General features: G+C 39.7%; 1 protein-coding gene across 2 annotated transcripts; it reads right to left on the reverse strand.

Annotated features, from left to right (window-relative positions):
• Nucleotides 1-806: 806 nt before the first annotated feature.
• Nucleotides 807-22622, reverse strand: RETNLB (resistin like beta). 2 transcript variants are annotated; one of them, XM_034665098.1, is made up of 5 exons: nt 22584-22622; nt 18345-18434; nt 2178-2326; nt 1618-1695; nt 807-1032 (listed from the first exon to the last, which is right to left on the reverse strand). In XM_034665098.1, the coding sequence occupies exons 3-5, from the start codon at nt 2299-2301 to the stop codon at nt 905-907; spliced, it is 330 nt and encodes a 109-aa protein (XP_034520989.1). In that variant the 5' UTR covers nt 2302-2326; nt 18345-18434; nt 22584-22622; the 3' UTR covers nt 807-904. The 2 variants fall into 2 exon arrangements, with proteins under 2 accessions (XP_034520989.1, XP_034521038.1); XM_034665147.1 differs by lacking the exons at nt 18345-18434; nt 22584-22622 and adding an exon at nt 2513-3773.
• Nucleotides 22623-23937: the final 1315 nt, after the last annotated feature.

Raw genomic sequence — 23937 nt, forward strand, 5'->3', positions numbered from 1 at the left:
AACTTCATAATTAAGTATGCAGGGAGGGAAAAATTTTATTGTAGTGATATCATTCACTTCATTTGAATTCCTTTTAATTATTTGTTAAAAATTAGACTGCAACTTATTATTAAAAATATTGTTGGTGGTCTACCAATTGATAACAGGATGATATCCTTCTACATCAAACACTGGATGTCTCACAACCTATAAAAGGACTTGTTACTCAGTCACCAGATCACTCAACCTGTGTGCCAATATTTTAAATCATTCCTTTCCATTCTGCAGATATTTATACCCCGAGCTGATGAATCATGGTAAGGTTCTATGGCAGGTAAAGGCTGTGTTTTTCTTTTGTTATGGGGGAGAAAGACAATGGCAAATTCATCACTTTGATCAAAATATGTCTCTGACACACAAGTATAGAAAACAGTATATACACAAAGCAGAAATCTAGAAATTTATTCTTTTAAAACTGTCATTACCTGTCTCCACCTTGGAAAGTCTGCCTGCACTTAGTTTGGAACCCACTGTTCTACTCAGTGAGCTGCATAAGGGCATGCATGTTATTTTCTTTCTCTGTACTTGTAGTGCCAAGCAAAATGCCTGGCACAGTCATCATTCTTTTGTTAAACAATGAGGGAACTAGGAAGCTGGAGTATCGTTTTTCCCATTCTCCCCATATTTTTCCTCATCCTTGCTGAGATGGGGCAATTAGGACGCTGGAGAAATTTTTTGACTAAAGCAGTCCTAAGGCAGGGGCAGTAATATAAAAAATACAACCACGAGAGATGCAAAAATTGTCTTTACTACCCAAGAAGCAGGTTGTAACAAATGGAAGGGACAGTTTGAGTCAGGTTTCCTGTTTGGCGTATGGTTTCATTACGGTCATGGTCACACAGCTGGGTTCTCCTCCTCCTCCCCCTCAAGTCAGGTGGCAGCAGCGAGCAGTGGTCCAGTCTATCGTGCTGCACTGGCAGTGGCATGTGGTTTCTCCCCGGATATCCCAGGAACCACAGCCATAGCCACAGGCACAGCCGGTGACAACCATCCCTGCATGGGCACATGAGACACAGACATTAGAACCCTTGGATTCTGGGGGGGGGGGGACTCCTACCATTTTTCATTTCTGTGCAGCCCAGTGGTAGATCTAAGTTTTTTGGAGCTGAAAGGTAATTCAATTTTGAGAGCCCTCTTTAAGGGGAAAAAAATACAAAAATTACTAAAACAAACTTAGGTATAGGGCCACGGGAGACCTGTGAAAGTGAGAGGCCTGGGCATTTCTTTGCTTAGTTTCATGATACATTTACCTCTATGCTGGCCTTACCCACCCAAACAAGGGAATAGACAGAGAAAGGGAGATGAATGACAGGGGGAATGGTAGGTGACGGATCATTAACAGGACGACTGAGGGAAGGAGGGCTGATGTGTGAGGTCATGAAAGGGAGGTGGGAAGGGAAGAGGCAGAAACCCAAGAGCCCTCAACAGCATTGTTAAGGGAAATGAGAATGGGCAAGAGATCACTGGGAACCAGGAGTTATGACTCAGCCCCAGGATAATACAGACATGAGACGGGGGGCTGGTCAGGGGAGGGCACAGGGCATCTCACCCACCATTCCTCCTCATGGAGTTACTCACCTGCAGGGCAGGAGGACACTCTGCCTGAGTTCTTGATACTGATACATGACAACTTTCTTGTTGGGGAAGGATTTAACTCTGAATAGGAGAGAAGAAGGGATATTACCCATGATATCTATCTCCCATAATCCCCTTCCAAATCTCCTTTTTTCCTCAGAGGTATCACTGTGTCCATAATCATGCTACTCACTAGCTTTTGAAGTTTACTTTCCTCATTTGTAAAATGAAAGTAATAGTTGTACTTACTTTCTAAAGTGAAAAAAAATTAAGTGAAGTAATCTATGTAAAGCTTTGCATTATACTTCATTGATGATGAGTGTTCATAAGTTATAACTATCCTCCTTCTCATCACCAACATCATCAAGCTATCATCATCAGGGAAACCTGAAGTTCTAGCCAGGAATCCAAAAATGATATGGAAGCAGAGCTCTGGGCGGGAAGATTAAGCTTGAATGGACTTCATAGAGGTTGGGTATTTGGGGATGGAATAGACAAGTTAGGTTTAGGAACAGGAGGCATGGTCAGGGGTTCTCTCCCACTCCCCGCCCCCAGTCAATCACCTAAGGCAGTGAGAGCTTCCTTTATCTTTGTAGCCACAATGGAGTCTAAGGTACATGGAGCAGTCCCTGGGGTCATCAGCTGGAGGAGGATGAGCATGAGAATGAAGCAGGAGGGAGACTTCATCCTGTAGAACAGCAGTGTCCTGGGGCTGGGAGGAAAGACAGAACGCTGGTGTCTCTGAGCTCCACTATGGTTGGGAAGAAGGGGAAAGAGCACGTGGAGAGTTTTAAGAGAGAACAGACAGAGGAACATCAGTATCAGTGTGGAAGAGCCCGGATCTCTCCCAAGTGGTTTGAAGAATTAAGAAGGGTGGCTGCAGGGCAAATTCACTCACCAAGAAGTTCAGAAAAGGTCTGCAAAAGACTGGTCAGGAAAGGATGTTTTATACCCTGTGGTACTGACGTGGACATGCCTCCACACACAAGCAGGCACAACATACAAGCACACTCCCCAGTACATTTTCAAAGAAATGCCTGCTAGGGTGTGACACACAACTGTGATAAATTCAGTGTGTCCACGATAAGCAACAGCTGCCTTTGCTCTGGTTCTCTGCCAAGGGGAGCCCTTCCGCCTTTCTGTTCTTCCCTCTGCTTTCTTCTTGGCAACCTGATAAGGACAGCACCCACGCCTTCTGTTAATGGCCCCATATTATAGGCCTTTTGTTTGATCCTTCATTAGGAAGAGGTGACTTTAGGGTCTCACCAAACCCTATTTGTCACCTGTCTAGACATCATTTTATTGTGCCTGGCTAGTCCATCTGTGGGAAAGTAACAGAAAACCTGATTAGCAGTGGTTTATAAACAGGGACGTATACTATTTACTTAACCAGAAGCATAGTGTTTGATTGCAAGGTTCTTGTTGGAGGTTCAATAGGGTCATTACCAGCCTGATCTCTTCCCCTTTTTTCCTACCATCCTCAGTTCACTGGATTTTTATCCTTGATCTGCTCTCTTGTTAGTCCCAAGTTGGCAGGCATCATGACAGCCTCAGCCAAAATCCTGAGTGGGAAGGAAGGACTGTAGCAAGGTCATTTTCTCTGGAGGCTTTGCCTTTTCATTTTGGAACCAAGATTTTTCCCTAGAAACTCAAGCAGATTTCCCCTTATATTTCATTGTTCAGTTCTGGGTCACATGACCTCCTTTTCCAGTGTGACTGAGAAATTGAGTAGATCGCTACAATCCCTTATATAAGACCATTGGGCTCATATGTGATTTATTCTCTAGGATGGGATACATGGTCACCAGGATTGAATCCCATGATTCAAAAGCAAGATGAAGAAGCAGAGAATGGCTGTTGGATAATCATTGTTGAAGGCAGTCAGGTGGAGAAGCCTGACTCTGCTGCTGCTGTGGCTAGCCTCACTGCCCCTTTCCCTAAAGATATTCTCAGAGGGCCAGCTATTTCTTCGACATATCTTTCTCAGGAAACTTTGAGAATGGGGTTCGATGACGCTAGCAAAAAGTCAAGGGTGCTTCCTTAATGCCCCAGTTGGAGCTGAGGAAACAAAAAAGTGATAAAGAACAGGAAAGAGCACAGACTTGGATTTGGTATAAAAGTTGGGTACATTTGTCCATTTGTTAATTCAGTGACTACAGAGCTTCTCTATACAAATCATAGCTCTGGTGGGCAGTGGGCAATGTAGGCAAGGTTTCTGCACCCTTGAGACTACACTGTAAGGTGGAAAATAAATATATAATATGTCAGATATTGAAAAATGCCCTGAAGGAAAAGAAATGAAGGCAAGGCAATTGAGTATACTTCTGTGTTGTATATAATGCAGTGTGTTCAGGGAAGACATCTCAGAAAAGATAACTTGTAAACAATGACCTGTAGATGTGTGGGGTAAAGCCCAGAAAATGCTGGGACAAATGTTTCAGGCTAAGGGGTAAGCAAATATAAAAAACATAAGACAGGAAAACAGTTGGTGTGTTGAAGGAATAGTAACAAAGGCAGTGTGGCTGAAGAGAGTGAAATGAGTAAGGAAAGAGAAATGAGAAAAGTGGTCAAAAACACAACTGGGGCCAGGTTGGTTATACAGCACTTGTAAACCAACATACGGTCTCTGGTTTTTATTGTAAATTTGATGGGAAATTACCGGAGCATTTTGCTCAGGGGAGTGATGATATGACTTATTTACATAAGATCATTCATGTTTTACAAAGCTTACTAAGGCCACTGCTATGGAAGAGACTGGAGGAAAACAGGTAAGCAAGGAAACCCAGCAGCAAGCTTTTGTACAGTCCCGGATATCAAATGGTAGTAAGGGAAGGAGTGAGAACTGGATTAATTTTCGTTATATATAGAAGGTTGAGCCTTTTAAGTTCTACTGATGCACTGGGTATGAGATACAGGAGAAACAGAGTAATGAGAGATCAAGTTATATTCTAAATGACTTGTTGAAGAATGATGCCATTTGCTAAAATGGGGACCTCTGGGGACAGCCCAGATATGGCAAGAACGTTAAATCATATTTGATCATAGTCAATTCAATATGCCTATTAGACATCCAGGTGGAGCTGTGGCATAAGAGTTGTGTATAAAAGTCTGGGGTTCAGGGGAAAGGTGAGATATAAATTTGAGATATAAATTTGAGAATAATCAATCCACAGATGAATATAATAGCATAGATAGTTTAATAAAAGAAATGAAAACTTTTTTAAGGGGGTCAAGAAAGTGATAGACTGGGAAGCAGATTGATTTAAGATATGAATTGATTTACGATATGAATTAAACTGCGTTGACTAGTGGGTTGGTTGAGAATAGCAGGAAAAGAGAAGAGAACAGGATCACAAGAGAACAGGATCACATTGGGTTACAATGAGCCTGGGCAACAGGGAGAGTGACCATAAACTCTGGGCAACATTTGTAGCCAGCAGCATGCCTGGCATATCTGACACCCAGAGGGGATCACTCTAACATTCCTCTCCTTTACATAACAGAATTATTTCCAGTAATAATTATGCAATGATCAGTAATAATCATTATTTCTTGATTCATTCTCTAGTTTTAAAGCAAACAAAAAACAGTAAAAGAACAAATGTCAATTTTAAAGCTATTGTTTAAATTCAGCATAATATTTTTGTGTGAATTAAAATTTTCACTTACCAAATAAAAAATATTATATCACTCAGTCTAAATACTCTTTTAATTTAAAATTTTGAACACAATTAAACTCCACATAATCATACAGAGGGACCAAATTGGTATAATTTAAATACCATTAATTATTCTATACACTCACCGGGCTATCACTACTTATTTAGAATAAACTGTTTAACTGCAGGAATACATAGCAGGACAGGAGTTGTAGACACAAAGGCAAACTTGAATGTTTCTGAAGTGTTATGAACTTACTTTAAAAATTGAAATGAAGGCATATTACAAACCCCAAGTTCGTAAAAGGAAGGAAATAATAAAGATCAGAATAGAAGTAAATGAAATAAAAACTAAAATAAAAACTAATAAAAACTAAAAACTAAACTAAAAGAAAAAAAAGAAAGAAAAAACTAATGATATTAAGAACTAGTTCTTTGAAGGGCACCTGGGTGGCTCAGTTGGTTAAGCCTCTGACTCTTGGTTTTGGTTCAGGTTGTGATCTCATGGGTCATGTGATCAAGCCCCATGTCAGGGTCCCCACTCAGCAGGGTGTCTGCATCTCCCTCTCCTTCTGCCTCTTCCCCCGCCCATGTGCTCTAGCTCACTCTCTCTCCCTCTCAAATAAATAAATAAATAAATAAATCTTTTTTTTTTTTTTAAAAAGTACTGGTTCTTTGAAAAAATAAACAAAACCGCTAAGCTTTTAGCCAGACTCATTAAAAAAGAGAGAGAGAGAGAGAAGGGACCTAAATAAACAAAATCAGAAATGAAAGAGGAGAGTAACAACCGACACCACAGAAATACAAAGGATAATAAGAGAGTAATAAGAAAAATTATATGTCATGGGACGCCTGGGTGGCATAGCGTTTAAGCGTCTGCCTTCAGCTCAGGGCGTGATCCCGGCATTGTGGGATTGAGCCCCACATCAGACTCTTCTGCTGTGAGCCTGCTTCTCCCTCTCCCACTCCCCCTGCTTGTGTTCCCTCTCTCGCTGGCTGTCTCTATCTCTGTCGAATAAATAAGTAAAATCTTTTTTAAAAAAAAGAAAAAAAAAGAAAAATTATATGTCAACAAATTGGACTACCTAGAAAAAAATGGATACATTCCTAGAAACATACAATCTATTAAAGCTGAATCAAGATGAAATAGAAAATGTGAATACACTGATACCAAGTAATGAAATTGAACCATTAATTGCAACAAAAAAAGTTCAGGACCAGATGGCTTCACAGGTGAATTGTACCCAGTATTTAAAAAGAGTTAATACCTATTCTCCTCAAACTATTACAAGAAATAGAAGAGGAAGGAAAGCTTCCAAATACATTCTATGGCCAGCATAACCCTCATACCAAAACCAATAAAGACACTACAGAAAAAGAAAACTACAGGCCAATATCTTGATAAACGTAGATGTAAAAAAATCCTCAATAAAATATTAGCAAACCATGTTCAGCAATACATTAAAAAATAATTCATCACAATCAAATGGGACTTATTCCAGGGATACAAGGTCGGTTCAATATTCACAAATCAATTAACATGATACACCATATTAACAAAAGAAAGGATAAGAACCATATGATCATTTCCATAGATGCTGAAAAAGCATTTGACAAAGTACAACATCCATTCATGATAAGAATTCTCAACAAGGTGAATTTAGAGGGAACATAGCTCAATATAATAAAGGCCATGTAATAAACCCACAGCTAATATAATACTTAATGTTGAAAAGCTGAGAGCTCCTCTAAGATCAGAAACAAGAGAAGGATGTCCATTCCCACTTTTATTCAACATAATACTGGAAGTCCTAGCCACAGCAACCACACACACACACACACACACACACACACACACACACACACAAGAAAAAAGCATCCAAATTGGTAAAGAAGTTAAACTGTCACTATTAGCAGATGACATGATACAATGCATTGAAAACCCTGAAGACCAGAAAACTTAGAAGTAATAAATAAATTCAGTTAAGTTGCAGGATACACAATTAGCACCCAGAAATCAGTTGCATTTCTATATGTTAGTAACAGTAGCAGAAAAAGAAATCAGGAAAACCATCTATTTATAACTGCAACAAAAAGAATAAAGTACCTAGCAATTCATTTAACCAAGGAGGTGAAAGACCTATAATCTGAAAAGCACAAAACATTAATGAAGTAAAATGAAGACAGCACAAATGGAAAAATATTCTATGCTCATGAATTAATATTGTCAAAACGTCTACTACCCAAAGCAACCTACAGATTCAAAGCAATCCCCATCAAAATACCAACAGCATTTTTTTGTAGAACTAGAATAATACTAAAATGTGTATGGAACCACAAAAGACCCTGAAAAACCAAAGCAATCTTGAGAAAGAACAGAAATGGAGGTAACACAATCCCAGATTTCAAACATACTACAAAGCTATAATAATTAAAAACAGTACAGTACTGACTCAAAAATAGATGCATAGATCAATAGAAGACAATAGGAAGCCCAGAAATAAACCCATGCTTATCTGGTCAATTAGTCTATGACCTAGGAGGCAAGAATATACAATGGAAAAAGAGAGACTCTTCAATAAACGGTGTTGGGAAAAGGGACCTAAATAAACAAAAGAATGAAACTGGACCATTTTCTAGCACCATACATAAAAATAAACTCAAATGGGTTAGAGAGCTGAATGTGAGACCTGAAATCATAAAACTTCTAGAAGAAAACATAGGGAGTAATCTCTCTGACACTGGCTTTAGCAACATTTTTCTAGATATGTCTCCTCAGGCAAGGGAAACGAAGGCAAAAATAAACTATTGGGACTACATCAAAATAAAAAGATTTTACACAGTGAAGGAAACCAAAACAAAAAGACAACCTACTGAATAAGAGAAGATCTTTGCAAATGATATATATGATAAGGGATTAATATCCAAAATATATGAAGAACTCATACAACTCAATATTATAAGTAATTTGGTCAAACATGGGCAGAGGATTTGAATAGACATTTTTCCACAGACATGCAGAAGGCCAACAGACCCATGAAAAGATGCTCAACATCAGTAATTACCAGGGAAATGCAAGCCAAAACCACAATGAGATATCATCTCACACCTGTCAGAATGGCTAGACTCAAAAACACAAGAAATAACAAGTGTTGGCAAGGCAGTGGAGAAAAGGGAATACTTGTAAATTGGTATCGCCACTGTGGAAAACAGTATGGAGGTTCCTCAAAAAATTAAAAATAGAAATACTGTGCAATCCAGTAGTTCCACTATTGGATATTTACCCAAAGACAATAAAATACTAATTTGAAAAGATATATGCACCCCTATGTTTATTGCAGCATTATTTACAGGAGACAAGATATGGAAGTCGCCCAAGTGTCCATCAATAGATGAATGGATAAAAAAGATGTGGTGTCTATGTGTGTGTGTGTGAATTATATATGTATATATATAATGGAATATTAGTAATAAAAAAAGATGAGCTTTTGCCATTTGCAACAACATGGATGGATCTAGAGGGTATAATGCTAATTGAAACAAATCAGTCAGAAAAAGACAAATACCATATGATTTCACTTAAATGTAGAATCTAAAAAACAAAACAAATGAATCAACCAATAAACCAACAAACAAAAAGCAGAAACAGACCCATAAATAGAGAAAACAAACTGATGGTTGTCAGAGGAGAGGGGAGGGCAAGGATGAGCAAAATGGTGAAGGAGAGAGGGAGATACAGGTTTCCAGGTATGGGATGAATAAGTCACGGGGATAAAAAGTACACCATAGGGAATCTAGTCAATGACACTGCAATAGTGTTGCATGGTGACAGATGATAGCTGCACTTGTGGTAAGCATAGCATAAGGTACAGACTTATTGAATCACTGTGGTGTTCACCTGAAACTAATTTAACCTTGCGTGTCAACTATGTTTCGATTAAAAAGAAATGAGGGTTGATAGCTGATACTGAATATGTAGGGCCTACCCATATAAGTGGAAGTTTCCTGAATTAACTTCCATGTAGAATACGTTGCTTATTAAAGGATGAGAAATTAAAAGGTGTTAATTTTAAGCTTACACAAATATTATTAAAACTCAACACTGGGGCGCCTGGGTGGCTCAGTCAGTTAAGCATCTGCCTTTGGCTCAGGTCATGATCCCAGGGTCCTGGGATGGGGCCCCATGTCGGGCTCTCTGCTCAGCGGGGAACCTGCTTCTCCCTCTCCTTCTGCCTGCTGGTCTGCCTGCTTGTGTTCTCTATCTCTCTGTCAAATAAATAAATAAAATCTAAAAAAAAATACTCAACAGTAATCATAGCAATTTTTTAGACTAACAATGTTTTGTGGGAGGAGTATTTCACCATTGACATTATTTAGAATTGCCAGTGTATGGTGATAATAAAAATTGAATAGACTTTTACTCAGATTTATTCTTGCTTTTAAGTTCTCTGCAGACAACGTACCCTGCTTCTTGCCTTCGTCCCTGACCTTGGCAGTCACTGCTTATGCTGTAAGGATGTTGCCAGGGATAAACCACTGCTTGTTGGAGCTTCCACCTCAGCATTCCCGGAAAACAGTCAGTAGGTCTCACACAAAGAAGATGGAAGAAAAGTTTTTGTTCCTCCAAAATTTGTAGACAAACTAAGTGGAATCTTAACATTCGTCTCTCTTTGGAGCTATCTTCTTCCTAAGAGTGCACTGGTTGCCCAATCACTCAACTGTGGAAGCAAATTTTTTATCATTTTTATCTCCTCTGCCATCCAATCCTCTACTGCTCACTTTTCATTTTATTTTATAGTATGTAAATAAAGTTTGAAAAATTGTTAGCATACTGGGGATGTACCGTATGGTGACTAATACAACAAAATAAAAATTATTAAAAAAATTGGTAGCATAGAGCAGAGGCTGAAAAACTGGGACTTTAAATCTCAGTAAAAGTAACTGGGCAATTAAGAAGAGTAAAGGTAGGAAAGATGGTGCTGGGGCTGACGGGATCATCTATGACAGGTTAAGCTAAGGCACAGCGTTCTCTTCCTCTGACTTCCCTTGTGCGCGGGAGCAGAGGTTTTCAATGTGGAATGTGGAAATACACAAAACAATCCATGCCTTATAAGAAGTAAATAATACAGTTTCTCTTTTTCAGTTTTCTCATTCTTTAACCTTTTCTGTTTTTATATGTTTTATAGTAAACCTATTTGTACCTGTTTACAGTTTATAACTTGCATTTGGATGTATGTTTAATTTTTAAAAACTCATGGTACATCTGAAAAAAATAGTAGGAGACCAGAAAAACCAATAGCCACAGGAAGGTTGCAGGTTTCTCAAGCACAAATTTCTAGCTGTTTTTGGCTAGAGGTGGAGAGTTCTTTGATGAGGCATGGAAGTGCTGCTATTTCATCTTGTGGATTCATATACTTTAGACAGTACGTGAAAAACCAGTCAGGTTGATATTAGATGTAAAAACTGAAGTCAGGGGCACCTGGGTGGCTCAGTCAGTTGAGCTTCAGACATTTCATCTCAGCTCAGGTCTTGATCTCAGGGTCGTGGGTTCCAGCCTGGCATTGGGCTCCATACTGGGCATGGAGCCTGTTAAACAAACAAACAAACAAAACTGAAATGCAGATAAAAATTGAGAGGCTGACTCTGGAAAAGAGTATGGAGATTCCTGAAAAACAGTATGGAGATTCCTCAAAAAGTTGAAAATAGAACTACCCTACAATCCAGCAATTGCACTACTAGGTATTTACCTAAAGGATACAAAAACACTAATTCAAAGGGATACATGCACCCGCCTGTTTATAGCAACATTATCTATAACAGCCAAATTATGGAAGAAGCCCAAGTGTCCATCGATAGACAAATGGATAAAGAAGTTGTGGTACACACACACACACACACACACACACACACTGGAATACCATTCAACCATAAAAAGGAATGAAATCTTGCCATTTGCAACAACATGGTTGGAGCTGGAGAGTATAATACCAAGTGAAATAAGTCAGTCAGAGAAAGACAAATACCATATGATTTCACTTATATGTGGAATTAGAGAAACAAAACAAATGAGCATAGGGGGAAAAAAAAGGAGAGAAGGAGGCAAACCAAGAAACAGACTCCTAACTATAGAGAACAAAGGAATGGTTACCAAAGGGGAGGTGTGGGGGGGATGGGTTAAACAGGTGATGGGGATTAAGGAGGGCACTTGTTGTGAGAAGCACTGGGTGTTGTATGTAAGTGTTGAACCGCTAAATTGTACACTTGAAACTAATATTTTGCTGTGTGTTAACTAACTGGAATTTAATTAAAAACCTAAAAAAAAAATGAGAGGCTGACCCACCCTGAATAGAGATTAGTCATGGATTTGCTTGGAGATAGGGCAATACATCCCTCAAAAATTATCTTGGAATCAGCTCAAGGGGTACAGAGGTACCTGATTAAGACTGCAGAGTTCTGCATCATCAAGCAGAGAAAAAAAAAAAGGCTCTATAAAACTTGATGAGTTGATCCTTTCAATTAGCTGTGAACCCATAAAATATCTTCACTCATCAAGGTTCTAATCAGGTACAAGTCGGTTATAAGAAGAAAATTTGCATTCCAGTGCCCAAAAAGAGTATTCCTGAGTGGCTCAGTGAATTTATTTGTCAAAGGATCAGTAATTGGATCATCCAGGTCCTTTGGATGCTGGAAATGTCTAATAGATGATAGTATGTTCTTGGCATTTGTTGTTAAGTTAGTTGTGGTAATACTAGGTTAACAGACTCAACTGTTGGGTGTGGACAAAAGCAGAGGTGAGAGACAGAGATCCTGGATGGAGATGATTGCCGTAAGGGACACTGGAAGGAATAATGAAGGAAGAGTCTGGAGAAGAGAATAGTGAAAAGAAAGAGGTGGAGCATGGTGGAGGCTAAAGGAGGCATAAACATGTAGATTTTCCCGGAAGTGGATAGCATTTTGGTGGAAGGGTTTAAAAGTGACATAGATCAAGCCTGCATTATTAGATTCACCCTGGGATCACCTGTTCTGGCAGCCATTCTAGCTCAGTGCTCTCCTCTATACTTGTTATTCTGTCTCCTGTGTCTGTGAGAAGAAGGAGTCTTAATGGAAAAAACTTTCCTTAATTATCATTATATCAGTCTCTTTCTCCTATGGACAAGTAGTTACTATAAATGTGAGCACTTAAAAGTGATAAAATAATTATGTCTCATGAGACCAAGTCTGGTGGGGAAGAGGAAAGGGGAGGGAAGGCCTGGGAAGGCCAGGGAAGGGCAAAGAGGGAGGGTGGGAGGGGGGAAGGAAGGAAGGAGGGAGAGGCAGGGAGGGAAAGAGAAGAAAGGGAAAAAAGTTATATGCTCAAGAGAAGGTAGAGGAGAAGTGGGGAAAGAAAGCTAGAATTAATTTTATGAGCAGAGATGGACCAGAAAGGCTTAGAAAATGAATATTGGCTGGATGCTGGTGTAGAGCTAAATGAGGAGAACATGGGGTATAAGAGCCAGGGAGACTGGGCACCCCATTATTTGAAATAATGCACTACTACATTTGGGGTATGCCAGGATTGATCCTTTTGCACCAAAACTCAGTGATAGTCCTTAGAAAGTTAACAGAAATATCCTCATGGCATATTTCAATAGCATGGTATATTTCAACAGCATGAAAAACTCTAGCTTGTCTCTCAAGTTGAAGCAGGATAGAATCAGATAGAAGGGTAGAAAAATTCTTAGGCCAACATTCATCCATTCAGTTATTCAACCAGCCAACCAACAACCATTGACATCTGCCATCTGTAGGTGCTGGAGACACAGAGAAGCATTAAGAAATGATTCTTGCTCCCAAACTACTTAAAATCTAGTAAGGCATCAGATGTTAGGGAAGAGAAACAACTGGGCAGAACAGAGATACTTACTGATGTCTAATTATTAGACTATGAACCTATGATGTATCCACAGTGAGACCCTTACACTTTAAGTCATTTACTGCATTAAGCTTATATCACCACTAAGAATAAGCAAGAAACATGACTTCTCCATATTTTCTTCTGGATATTTCCAGAGAGAGAGAGAGAGAGAGACAAGCAGTAGACTGTATTGGTGAGAGAATACAAATACAAATGGCTGATAAAAATGGGAAAATGTTCAACATTATTGACAATGATATATAAATTGAGATAGCTATGAATATCAGTTTCACCTCTCAGATTCACCAGGGTTAAGGAAAAGGGGAAAATAGGGATTTCTTGTATTCTTCTGCTGAGAACATAAAATTATTTTAAATTTTTTATGGGAAGTCATTTGGCAAAATATCTCAAAGTCTTAAAATATATTTCTCTTGACCCAGCAATTCTAATTTATGAACTTAACCTTAAAGAAATAATCAGAGATATGCACAAAGATTTATATGATAAAGTTCACTATATGATTATTTATAGTAGTAAAAATACACAAAATATATAAATAAGTCACGGCACATTAATATATTAGGTACATTATGAGAAAATGTTTAGGGCATGCTGTTGGATTCTAAAAATCAGGGAACAAAACAGTATGTATATCTTGACCTAATGTAAAGATGTATAGAAAAATGCTGGGTGTACATACATACATATTAACAGTCATTCTCTTGGGGTGGTGGGATTAAGGGTGATTTTTATTTCCTTATTTATAATTATTGATACATTTTCCACTTTTTTCATAGTTATAATGTTTTACTTTTTAAAAATCATTTTAAAAGTTATCTGCAGTAGGTAGAGGTAAAGAGAACAGTCCACAGTCCTCCAATTCCTGCACACATGTCTCTTTGACTTTGCTGGGCCTCCCATCAAGAGATCGTCTGTTTCCCCACCTCCTAACTCTGCTCTGGACTTGTGACTTACTTTGACCAATGCATGTGGCAGAAATTATGTAGAACTTCTGAGGTTAGGCTCTAGGACGCCTGTGGCTTCCACTTTGTTCCCTTGAAATGCTGCTCTGAAACCACCATGTAAGGAAACCAGTCTAGCCTACTAGAAGAAAAGAGGCCTCTCAGAGGAGAACCAAATTCTTCTAGTCAACAGCCAGGGCCACCTACCAGACATCAGTGAAGGAGTCAGGGACTCTCTCTAGCTGAATGCAGCAAAATGAGTGAGCCTGGATGAACCTACCAGAAAAACCTTCCCATCAACCCACAGAACTATGAGAAAGAAATTGTTGTTTTGAAACTAAATTTTGGGGTGAACTGCTACTCAGAAATAGATATGAAACAGCCACATAACCATTAATTTTTTTAAAAAAAGAAGTCATAGGCTGGCTGTTGTCAATCTAGCTTTCAAGGATCTTGAAAATATTGCCTCCGAAATTGAAACGGAAGCATTATGGGTGTTGTGGTATAGTTTACATGTTGGAAGAACGACTGGTGAGAAGAGACTGGTGGTCTGCAATGGGTCAGTAAATAGGTAGTGAGCATGTTTTTGTGTATGTGTGGTTTTCCTCATTGAAAGAGAACAATTTCTCTAAAGTATCTGCAGATGGCTCAAAATGGACTCCCTGCTGGCTGTCGGCAGATTCTTGTATCCTCCTCCCTGTGAGTGCGGCTGAAGGCAGTGCTTGGCTGGATTCCCACATCTCTTTCAGAACTTCATCACCCAGTGGAACCTCCAGGGGTAGAGGAGAAGGAGAGAGCCATACTATTTTTGAAGATATTCTCGAAACTTATATTTCTTGACCAGAGAAATAAGGAACACTCAGCAGAAATGGTGCAAAAAGACTGTGAACTCTTTCCTCTTGACGTCTCTATGGGGAAATTTCCAAGATATCTTCCCGACACTTCAGCCCCTAGTCATCCACATATCATTATAGGAATGAAAACTTGAGGATAAGTCCCATGAGTCTGTCTCAGATGTCAGCCTGAGTTCAGCAGTAGAGTGTTAGAGCAACCAGGGCCCTTGGAGATGATCTAATTCTAACCCGTCATTCAAAAGACAACTCCGACTAAGACTGAGACAACTGTTGTGGCTGACTTTAGGTCACAGATGAGCAGCTTTGCAGGCACAAAGCTGGGAGCAAACCCAGGTCTCTCTGCTCCTCTGCTTTGCACTCTGTCTGCTGTTGTCCCACTTCTTCAAGCCTAAATAGGATCGGAGAGGTGGGATGAGACATTGCCTTTGTTAATTTCAGGTACATTTCACATTTCAGTGTGATTGTTGGTTGTAAAAGAGGGAAGTCCAGAAAGTCATACAGCCAAAATATTTTACGCAAAAATATAAATAAACCATTAAATAAAATAGCAAAGTGATTCCTTTCTCTGGGTGCAAGGATGCTCGAGACCACCGAGAACGAAGGCTGCTCAGATCCAGTTGCACAGGTTGTGCTCTCTTTGGCAAAGGTGCTTCGGAAGCCAGATGTCTGGTGATAGTTGTTAACTCACTCCCCTCCTACTGGGTAATTGATATTTATTATAAAACTTTGCAGGGGCATGTGGGGATCGGGGAAAAGAATTCTGACAACTGCTAGTTTCAATATTCAATTTTTTGCAGTTCGTCTCCCCCAAGCAGAATCTTCATGAATGTCACACTCGCTGACATATTCCTCCACAATCGGTCCCCATTATTATTTTTTTGTCTCTTCCATCTGAGTCCTGGCCAAGAGCCTGGAGATTGGGATGAGGGCTTCAAAGCTGTGTCAGCAAACACAAGAACGGTGATCTATTGTCACATGCCCAAATCCGGCCGTCGTGCCAATAATTCAGAGTCCAGGAGTTCATTCTGCTCTGAGGTCCCCTCCTTTTTTCTGCCGTACTTCCTCCTTGGAATTAAGAATTTCTGGCCCAGAATGAAGGGAAGAATTTAAACGATTGGCTCTTTCTGGAGCTTTTTGATGCCAACCAAGACATCTGGGGTGTGACCTCAGCACTCCCCTTTTGGCATCAAGTTTGGGCCAAGGCTCCACGATGTCTGAGCTTGCTTTAGTCCTGACAGCCTTCAGTTTTTGTTGGTCCTTTGAGTCCTCATTTATCTCACTCTTCTGGCAGCAAAATAATAAGTTATGCTTGTACAAATCTGGCAAAGCCCCAGGGTATTTGGGGGGCTGTCACTTTTTGTTGGCATGAAGCCCTGTCTACTTGTTCTTGGGGTCCTGGCCTGGAGGCCTGGTGGTAGGAGTGGAGGCCTGAGCAATATGCGGAAAGAGCTGGAAAACCTGTAACCTCACTTACCCCTTGTTTTTGGAGAAATTTTTCATTAAGGTCAAAGGCACACATGGCATTTCGAGCAAGAGTCAGAACCCAAGAAGTCAGGAGTTGAGCAGGACCTGAGACAACATGAGCGGTAAAAGCATAACTGGGAGCAAAGGGAGAAGGTCTAATAACACAAAGGATGCAAATTTTGGCTGAAGAGCTTGGCCTGAACACTATTTTGAAAAAATTAAAGTAGCTGCCCACAAGAAACTGTAGGATATTTCACTTTCAAATCCAAATTTCCATCTCCTCTTGAGGCACCATGTGGGCCCTCAGCTCAGGTAGGGGAAGTCTGTCCCATCTGGAGCTTTCTCTCCAAACACTTATCCCAGAGGAAAGTGCTCATTTCAGGTTTGCACTTCTAGGTCCCCAGTTTCCATTTTCTTCACAAAGCCTTGGCTAGAATACAAAAGACACACACTTCCCTTTTCTCTGATTTTTCCTCTAAAGGAATGTTTATTGTTTAAATCAAGGACAAGTATTTGAGAAAATGGAATTCTGACATTCCTGATGCTGTTTCTATTTCATATTGTGATTTTCTCGTTCCCCAAATCTTTCATCCAAATCACATACTTGAGCCTGTCTTTGGGGAGAAATCGTGTGAAAACCCATGTATGGCCTTAGTGTCATCATTTTAAGGAGCTAAAAACAGGTTTTCCAAGCAATTTCTTTTTTTTTTTTTAAAGGACCCTTTTGTGTTCTGGTCCAAGATGGAAACATGGATCCTAAACTCACCTCCTTCACAGATACGCAAAATCTATACTTATTTATAGAGAAACTTCTCCTAAAGAACCGAGGGCTGACTGAACATCTCCTGCACCACAAAAGATAGAGCAACCACACAGAGAACAGCAAGACAGATGGAGACAGGGTCGTGAAGGGAACCCCCACCTTCCACGCTGCCAGCTGCAATGGGGAGGGTTGGCAGTGAGAGCCTGGGAGCAGATTTGTCTGCCCAGAGGCATAGAAAAAAAGCCGCAGCTTAAAAGGGCAACTGTTAATTAGGGAACCAGCCCTAGAACCCTGCTAAATAGTGGGGGAGTTGCTGGCAGTCTCTCCTTCACCCCCAACCCCCCCCACAATGCCCCAGGGTCAGACTTGCACTGCAGACTGGCACTGTACTTTCAGGGGCCTGGCCCTCATTTCCTCTCCCTCCATAGAACTCCGGGGTGGGGGGGGGGGCGCCGAATCCCATCTTGGCAGCGGTGGCAGCTCAGAGGACTCAAAATACCACAAGTGTTTTTACTATTTTTCCAACGTGTAAGGATGCTGGCATAACAAACACAAACACTTAAAAGTGTCACCAAATTCATAAGCAGCTTTTGGTTTTTATGTATTTATATTTACACCTCACATGTTTGCACTTCTTTTCACCCCTTTTGCTGTCGACCCTCCTCCAGACTTCTGTCATCTTTCCCCAGGCTAATTGATCCCCCAAGCGTCTCCTTGAAAGTGTCCTTGCTCCCTCTAACTCAGTCCCCACATGGTACCCAGGGAATGCTTCCTAAATGCAAATCTGCAGCAATCAAAATCTTTCCTAGTTCCCTCACCGAATGAGCAGGATTTGGTAGGATAAAATGATTATGCAATTCTCTTCTTTTTTCCCCTGGACCTTCAAACCTGCATGTCTGTTCCTACTCGTTCTCCATTCTTGGATGAAATCTCGAGCCGGTTCTGCAGCTTTTTTGAGTACTCCAGAAATAACCAAAGAGGTGCTTTGCTTTGGCATGTAAAATCCAGTTCCATTGAATTATTTCCTAACCAGTTGAGTTATATCTAAATGAAGTGTGTGCTGCCCACCCCCCTGCCCCCAACTAGGCTGGTATCAGTTAGGAAGGCTCCCGTGAGAGGGGCCTTGGCACTTACCTTCCCAACCAGGCTCAGTTCCACTCATCTTCAAGTCACATAAAGGTCACTTCCACAGGGGAGATTTCTCTCCACGATTTCATCTTAACCCTTAACAAACAGTAAATATGTAGTTATTTCTATGAATCATTTTATGTTTCTCTCCCCCACTGGACTATAATCCCCATGAAGGCAGAGATTATGTTTACCTTGTTGGTGGCCCAGATCCTTAATAATACTCTCTCAAGAAATATTCATTTTGATAAATGAATATGAAAAATGTTTCTTAATGAATACTGGAAAGTATGACATCTATCATGGAAGTATAAAGGATGTTTAAAAGGGGCCCTTTTTTTACTGAAGTATAGTTGACACACAATGTTACATTAATTTCAAGGATACAACATAGTGATTCAGCAATTCTGTATGCTATGCTCACCACGAGTGTAACGACCATCTGTCATCATACAACACAACTACAATACCATTGACTATATTCCCTGTGCTGTACTTCCATCTCTGTGACTTATTCACCTTATAACTGGAAACGTGTATCTCCTTTTCACCCATATGTCCTCCCCCCACAAACCACCAGTTTGTTCTCTGTTTATGGATTTGCTGCTGCTTTTCTTTTGTTTATTCATTTGTTTTGTTTTTTAGATTCCACGTATAAGTGAAATCCTACGATGTTTGTCCTTCTCTGACTTGACTCGCTTAGCGTATTATCCTCTAGGTCCATCCATGTTCTCACAAATGACAAGATCTCGTCCCTTTTTATGGCTGAGTAAATATATATATATTTATGGCTGTGTATATATATATATACACACACCTATATATATATATAGGGTATATATAAATATATCTACAAGAAACTTGTTCATATAACCTCTTCTTCTTTATCCATTCTTCTATCCATGGACACTGAGGTTGCTTCCAATATCTTGGCTATGATACATGATGTTGCAGTAAATATAGGGTCATACATCTTTTCAAATTAGTGTTTTTGTTTTCTTTGGGTAGATACCCAAAATTTTATTTCTGATTTTTAATTAAACTCCGAGCTGTTTTTCACAGTGGCTGTACTATTTTACATTCTCACCAACAGTACACAATCTTGTTTTTTGTCTCTATACCCTTGCCAACACCTGTTATTTCTTGTCTTTTTGATACTATCCATTCTCACTGGTGTGAGGAGGTATCATGTTGTGGTTTTGATTTGCATTTCCTTGATGATTAGTGATGTGAAGCATTTTTCCATGTCTGTCTTCTTTGGAAAAATGTCTGTTTAGATTCTCTGCCCATTTTTAAATAAGATTGTTTGTTTTGGTGTTGACTTCTATAAGTTCTTTATGTATTTCAGATAATAATTCCTTATTGGAAATATTAATATATTTGATCAATTTCTACCTTTATGTTGTCTGTTAAGATTTGCTTTATATATTTAAGTGCTGTTATGTTGGATGCATAGGTATTTACAATTGTTATATCCTTTTTGGATTTATCCGTTTATCATTATATAATGCCCTTCTTTGTCTCTTGTTACAGTCTTTGTTTTACCGTCAGTTTTGTCTGTTATAAGCATTACTACTGTGGATTTTGTTTTTTTGTTTTTGTTTTTGTTTTTTTTTGCCTCCATTTGCATGGGATATCTTTTTCTATCATTTTACTTTTAGTCTATATGTGTCTTTAGGTCTGAAGTAAGTCTCTTATAGGCAGTATAGATGGGCCATTGTTTTTATCCATTCAGTCATCCTATGTCTTTTGATTCGAGCATTTAGTCCTTTTACATTTAAAATAATTGTTGATAGGCACGCACTTATTGCCATTTTGTTTATTGTTTTCTGGTTGTTTTTGTAGGGTTTCTCTCTTCCTTTCTTCTTCACTTACTCTCTTTCACTGTGGTTAGATGGCTTTCTTTAGTGTTATACTTGGATTTCTTTCTCTATTTTTGTGTCTCTAGTATTTTGATTTGTGGTTACCATTGGGCTCGTATATAACATCCTACAAGTATAGATAGCAGTCTATATTAAGCTGGTGGTCACCTAAATTTGAACTTTCTAAAAGCACTAAATTTTTTCTCCTTCCTCCATGTTTTATGTATATGATGAAATATTTTGCATATTTTTATTTTGTGTATCCCTTCACTAATTTTGTGATATAATTGATTTTATTACTTTCGAATTCTAACCTCTATACTGGCTTTATCAATAATTAATCTACTACCTTCACTATATGTTTGCTTTTACCTGTGAAATTTTTTCCTTTTATAATTTTCTTTTAGTATGGCCTTTTCTTTCCACTTAAATAATTCACTCTAACATTCCTTGTACGGCTGGTTGAGTAGTAATATATTCCTTTAATTTTTGTTTGTCTGATAAACTATTTATCTCTTTTATTTTGAATGATAACCTTGTTGGATATCCTTAGCTGTAGTTTTTTTTCTTTTCAGCACCTTCAGTATACCTTGCCACTCTCTTCTGGCCTGCAAACTTTTTCCTGAAAAATCAGCAGACACCCTTATGGGGTTTCCCTTGTATGTAACTGTTTCTTTTTGATGATTTTAAAACTCTTTTTATCATTATTTTTTGTCATTTTGATTATTATGCGTCTTGGTATGGACCTCCTTGTGTTAATCTTGTTAGGGTTCTCTGTGATTCCTGGACCTATGGGTCTGTTTCCTTCCCCAGATTAGGAAATGTTCAGTATTATTTCTTTAAATCAGTTTTCTGCCCCTTTCTCTTCCCCTTCTGGAATCCCTATAAAGTGAATGTGATTATGCTTGATGTTACAGAGCTCCTTTAACCTATTCTCTCTTTATTATTCTTTTTTTTTCCTTTTGTTGTTTAGCTTGGTTGCTTTCCATTACCCAGTCTTCCAGATTGCTGATCCATTCTTCTGCATTCTCTAATCTGCTGTTGATTCATTCTAAGTATATTTTTTTCATTTCAGTTATTGAATTCTTCACCTCTACCTGGTCTTTTTTATATTTTCTATGTCTTTGCTGAGGTGCTTACTGAGTCCATCTATTCTTTCCTCAAGTCCAGTGACTATCTTTAAGATCATTACTTTGAACTCTTTATCAGGCATATTGCTTATCTCTGTTTCATTTAGCTTTTTTACTCTGATTTTGTTTTGTTCTTTCATTTGGAACATATTCCTCTGACTCCTCATTTCTTTTCTCTCTCTGTTTGTTTTTGTGTATTAGGTAGGTCAACTGTGTCTCCTGATCTTGAAAGTAATGGTCTTATATAGAAGTCTTCTGGTACCCTATAGTGCCATCCCCTGATCACCAGGACCACACACTGCAGGGGTGTTCCCTGTGTGAACTGTGTGTGTCTTCCTGTTGTGGCTGAGCTGTGACTGCTTCGCCTGTGGTGGGCACACTGGGCAGGGTCTTCTCCCTATGCTACTGAGAGAGCTATTGCAGTTGCCATAGCAACTGGTCGGTGGGTGGGGCTAGCAGTCAGCCCCAGCTGTCTGAAATTAGCCTGTGTGCCACAGTTTTAGGTGCACTAAAGGGCAGGGCTTACTCCCTGCACAGCTAGCTAAGAGGCCCAGCTGCAGGGACTACAGATGTGGTGTGTGTGTTATCTCCCTCCCACTGGGGGTGGGGAAGGGCAGGAGTTACTTTGGAGTGGTGCTGGTCCCAGTAAGGGCTGCCTTCCAGACGTGGTGGAATGGGAGCTGCTTTGGTAGGATGCCTGAAGAAGCGGGTGGGTTGGCTCCACAGGGGAATGTGGGGGCAGAGCACATGATGCGAGCAAGGTAGGTGTAGACTGTTGTGCTGCCTCCCACAAGTGTCTGGCTATCTGGGCTGGGGGAGGGGGGAAATGGCACCTGCCAGCGCTTTTGTTTCTGGAAAACTCTCCTGCAGATCCTTGCCCCTCCAGCATACATTCCAAGATTGGTCAATAGATCTCCTTCACACATATTCCAGGTGCTTTTCAAACCGCTGCTTCTGTGCTGTGTTGTGGGTTGAGTTATTTAGTATGCTGGCTCTTTAAGGGCAGGGACTCAGCTTCTTATCATCCTCTCATTCTCCCAGAGTTAAGCCCTGCTGAGAACTCCTGGAATTAAGCCCCGCTGGTTTTCAGAGCCAGACTTGTAGGGACTTTTCTTCCCAGGGCAGGTCCCTAGGGTGGGTGGCACCCAGTGTGGGGTATGATCCCCTCTCTCCTCCATGCTTTTGAGGTCCCTTCTGTTTGTGGTTAGTCCAACCAGGGGTTAGGCTCCCAACCACATCCCCACCCCTCCTACCCTTTTCAACGTGCAATTCTCTCCATGACTAGCTGGGGAGGCTTGTTCTGCCAGTCTTCAGGTCATTTTCAGAGTAAGTTGTACAGGTGTAGTTGTTGCCTCAGTGTGTCCATGGGATGTGGTGAGCTCGGGATCCTTGTACCCCACCATATTCCTGGTCCTCTCCTTTAATAAAATTATATAAAAGTTTGTTTTGAATGCAGAAGCAGAACAACAAAAATAGCGGACGAGTTGGGTGTCAAAAGGTAGAGAGTATTGTTTGGGATGGGAAAACCAATTAGAAGAATGTTTTATTTGCTGACATACACATTCTTTCTTTGTTAGTTCAAGTCTTGGAAAATAAAATAATGAATTATTGAACTATTTATGCTGAATTAGTATTATCTTCTAAATTTCAACCAGGGCAGGACTTGTGAGGAGACACAGGTACTAAAAAAGAGCTGGGGGGTTAAAGAATCCACTCCTGGAAGCAATGTCCTCAGACCCTAAAAGAGATTCCAGATTAGTGTCAAGTGATCTCACATTCTTTCCTCTGTGCTTTTCTGAGCACTTAAAAGGAATTACATTAGCATGACATTTGAATATCAGGTTCAGTATCTGCCTCTTCTCCTAGAAAAATACTTTGGAATCTGTTCTCATAACTGGGATATCACCAGCTTTGTATCTCTCACTTAGCTGAATATCACACAGTCCCCCTGAGGATTGTAATTAAAGCATTTAACAATTTATAAAATCACAGAATCTTGAAAAAACAAAAAAAGGACACCAAAGCTTTAGGCCAACTTTCTTGATTTAGAATTATGCACAAGGAGATCAGCTGGAGCTCCCTCAGCACTTATTCAAATTTACCACTGTGTCTGTACTGCCAATCATCTTGTTCTAGAAGATCTTGGTTTGGTCACACTACCCTTTACAAACATAAAAAGCCTCTCTAACATTCACCATGAAGATGATTTATTGTTACTTATGATAATCAGGTGAGATTTGCATACTGTGAAGTATTTAAGTCACATTAAGATGGGTATGCGGCATTCTCTGAAGATAATTATAACATATTTAAACAAACCGAACATGTAATTATTGCACCGTTCCTATAAAAAAAAATCCTTTCTTCATCCCAAACTAGATCTGGTTACTGTTCATTATTGCCTCCAGTGTAGCACGGACCGATAAAACTTTCTGTGATGATGGAAATGTTCTGTAATATCTGTACTGTTCAAGACACAATACACAAACTCAAACAAAAGTGAGCCACCTTGAATGTCTTTCTCATTCATTCATTCACTCATTCATTCACTGAGAGCCTAGTTTGGCTCAGGTAATGTGGATAGGCACTGGGCACACAATGTCAGGG

Source organism: Ailuropoda melanoleuca, chromosome 1 (genome assembly GCF_002007445.2).
Source record: "Ailuropoda melanoleuca isolate Jingjing chromosome 1, ASM200744v2, whole genome shotgun sequence".
In the NCBI taxonomy this organism is placed as follows: domain Eukaryota; kingdom Metazoa; phylum Chordata; class Mammalia; order Carnivora; family Ursidae; genus Ailuropoda; species Ailuropoda melanoleuca.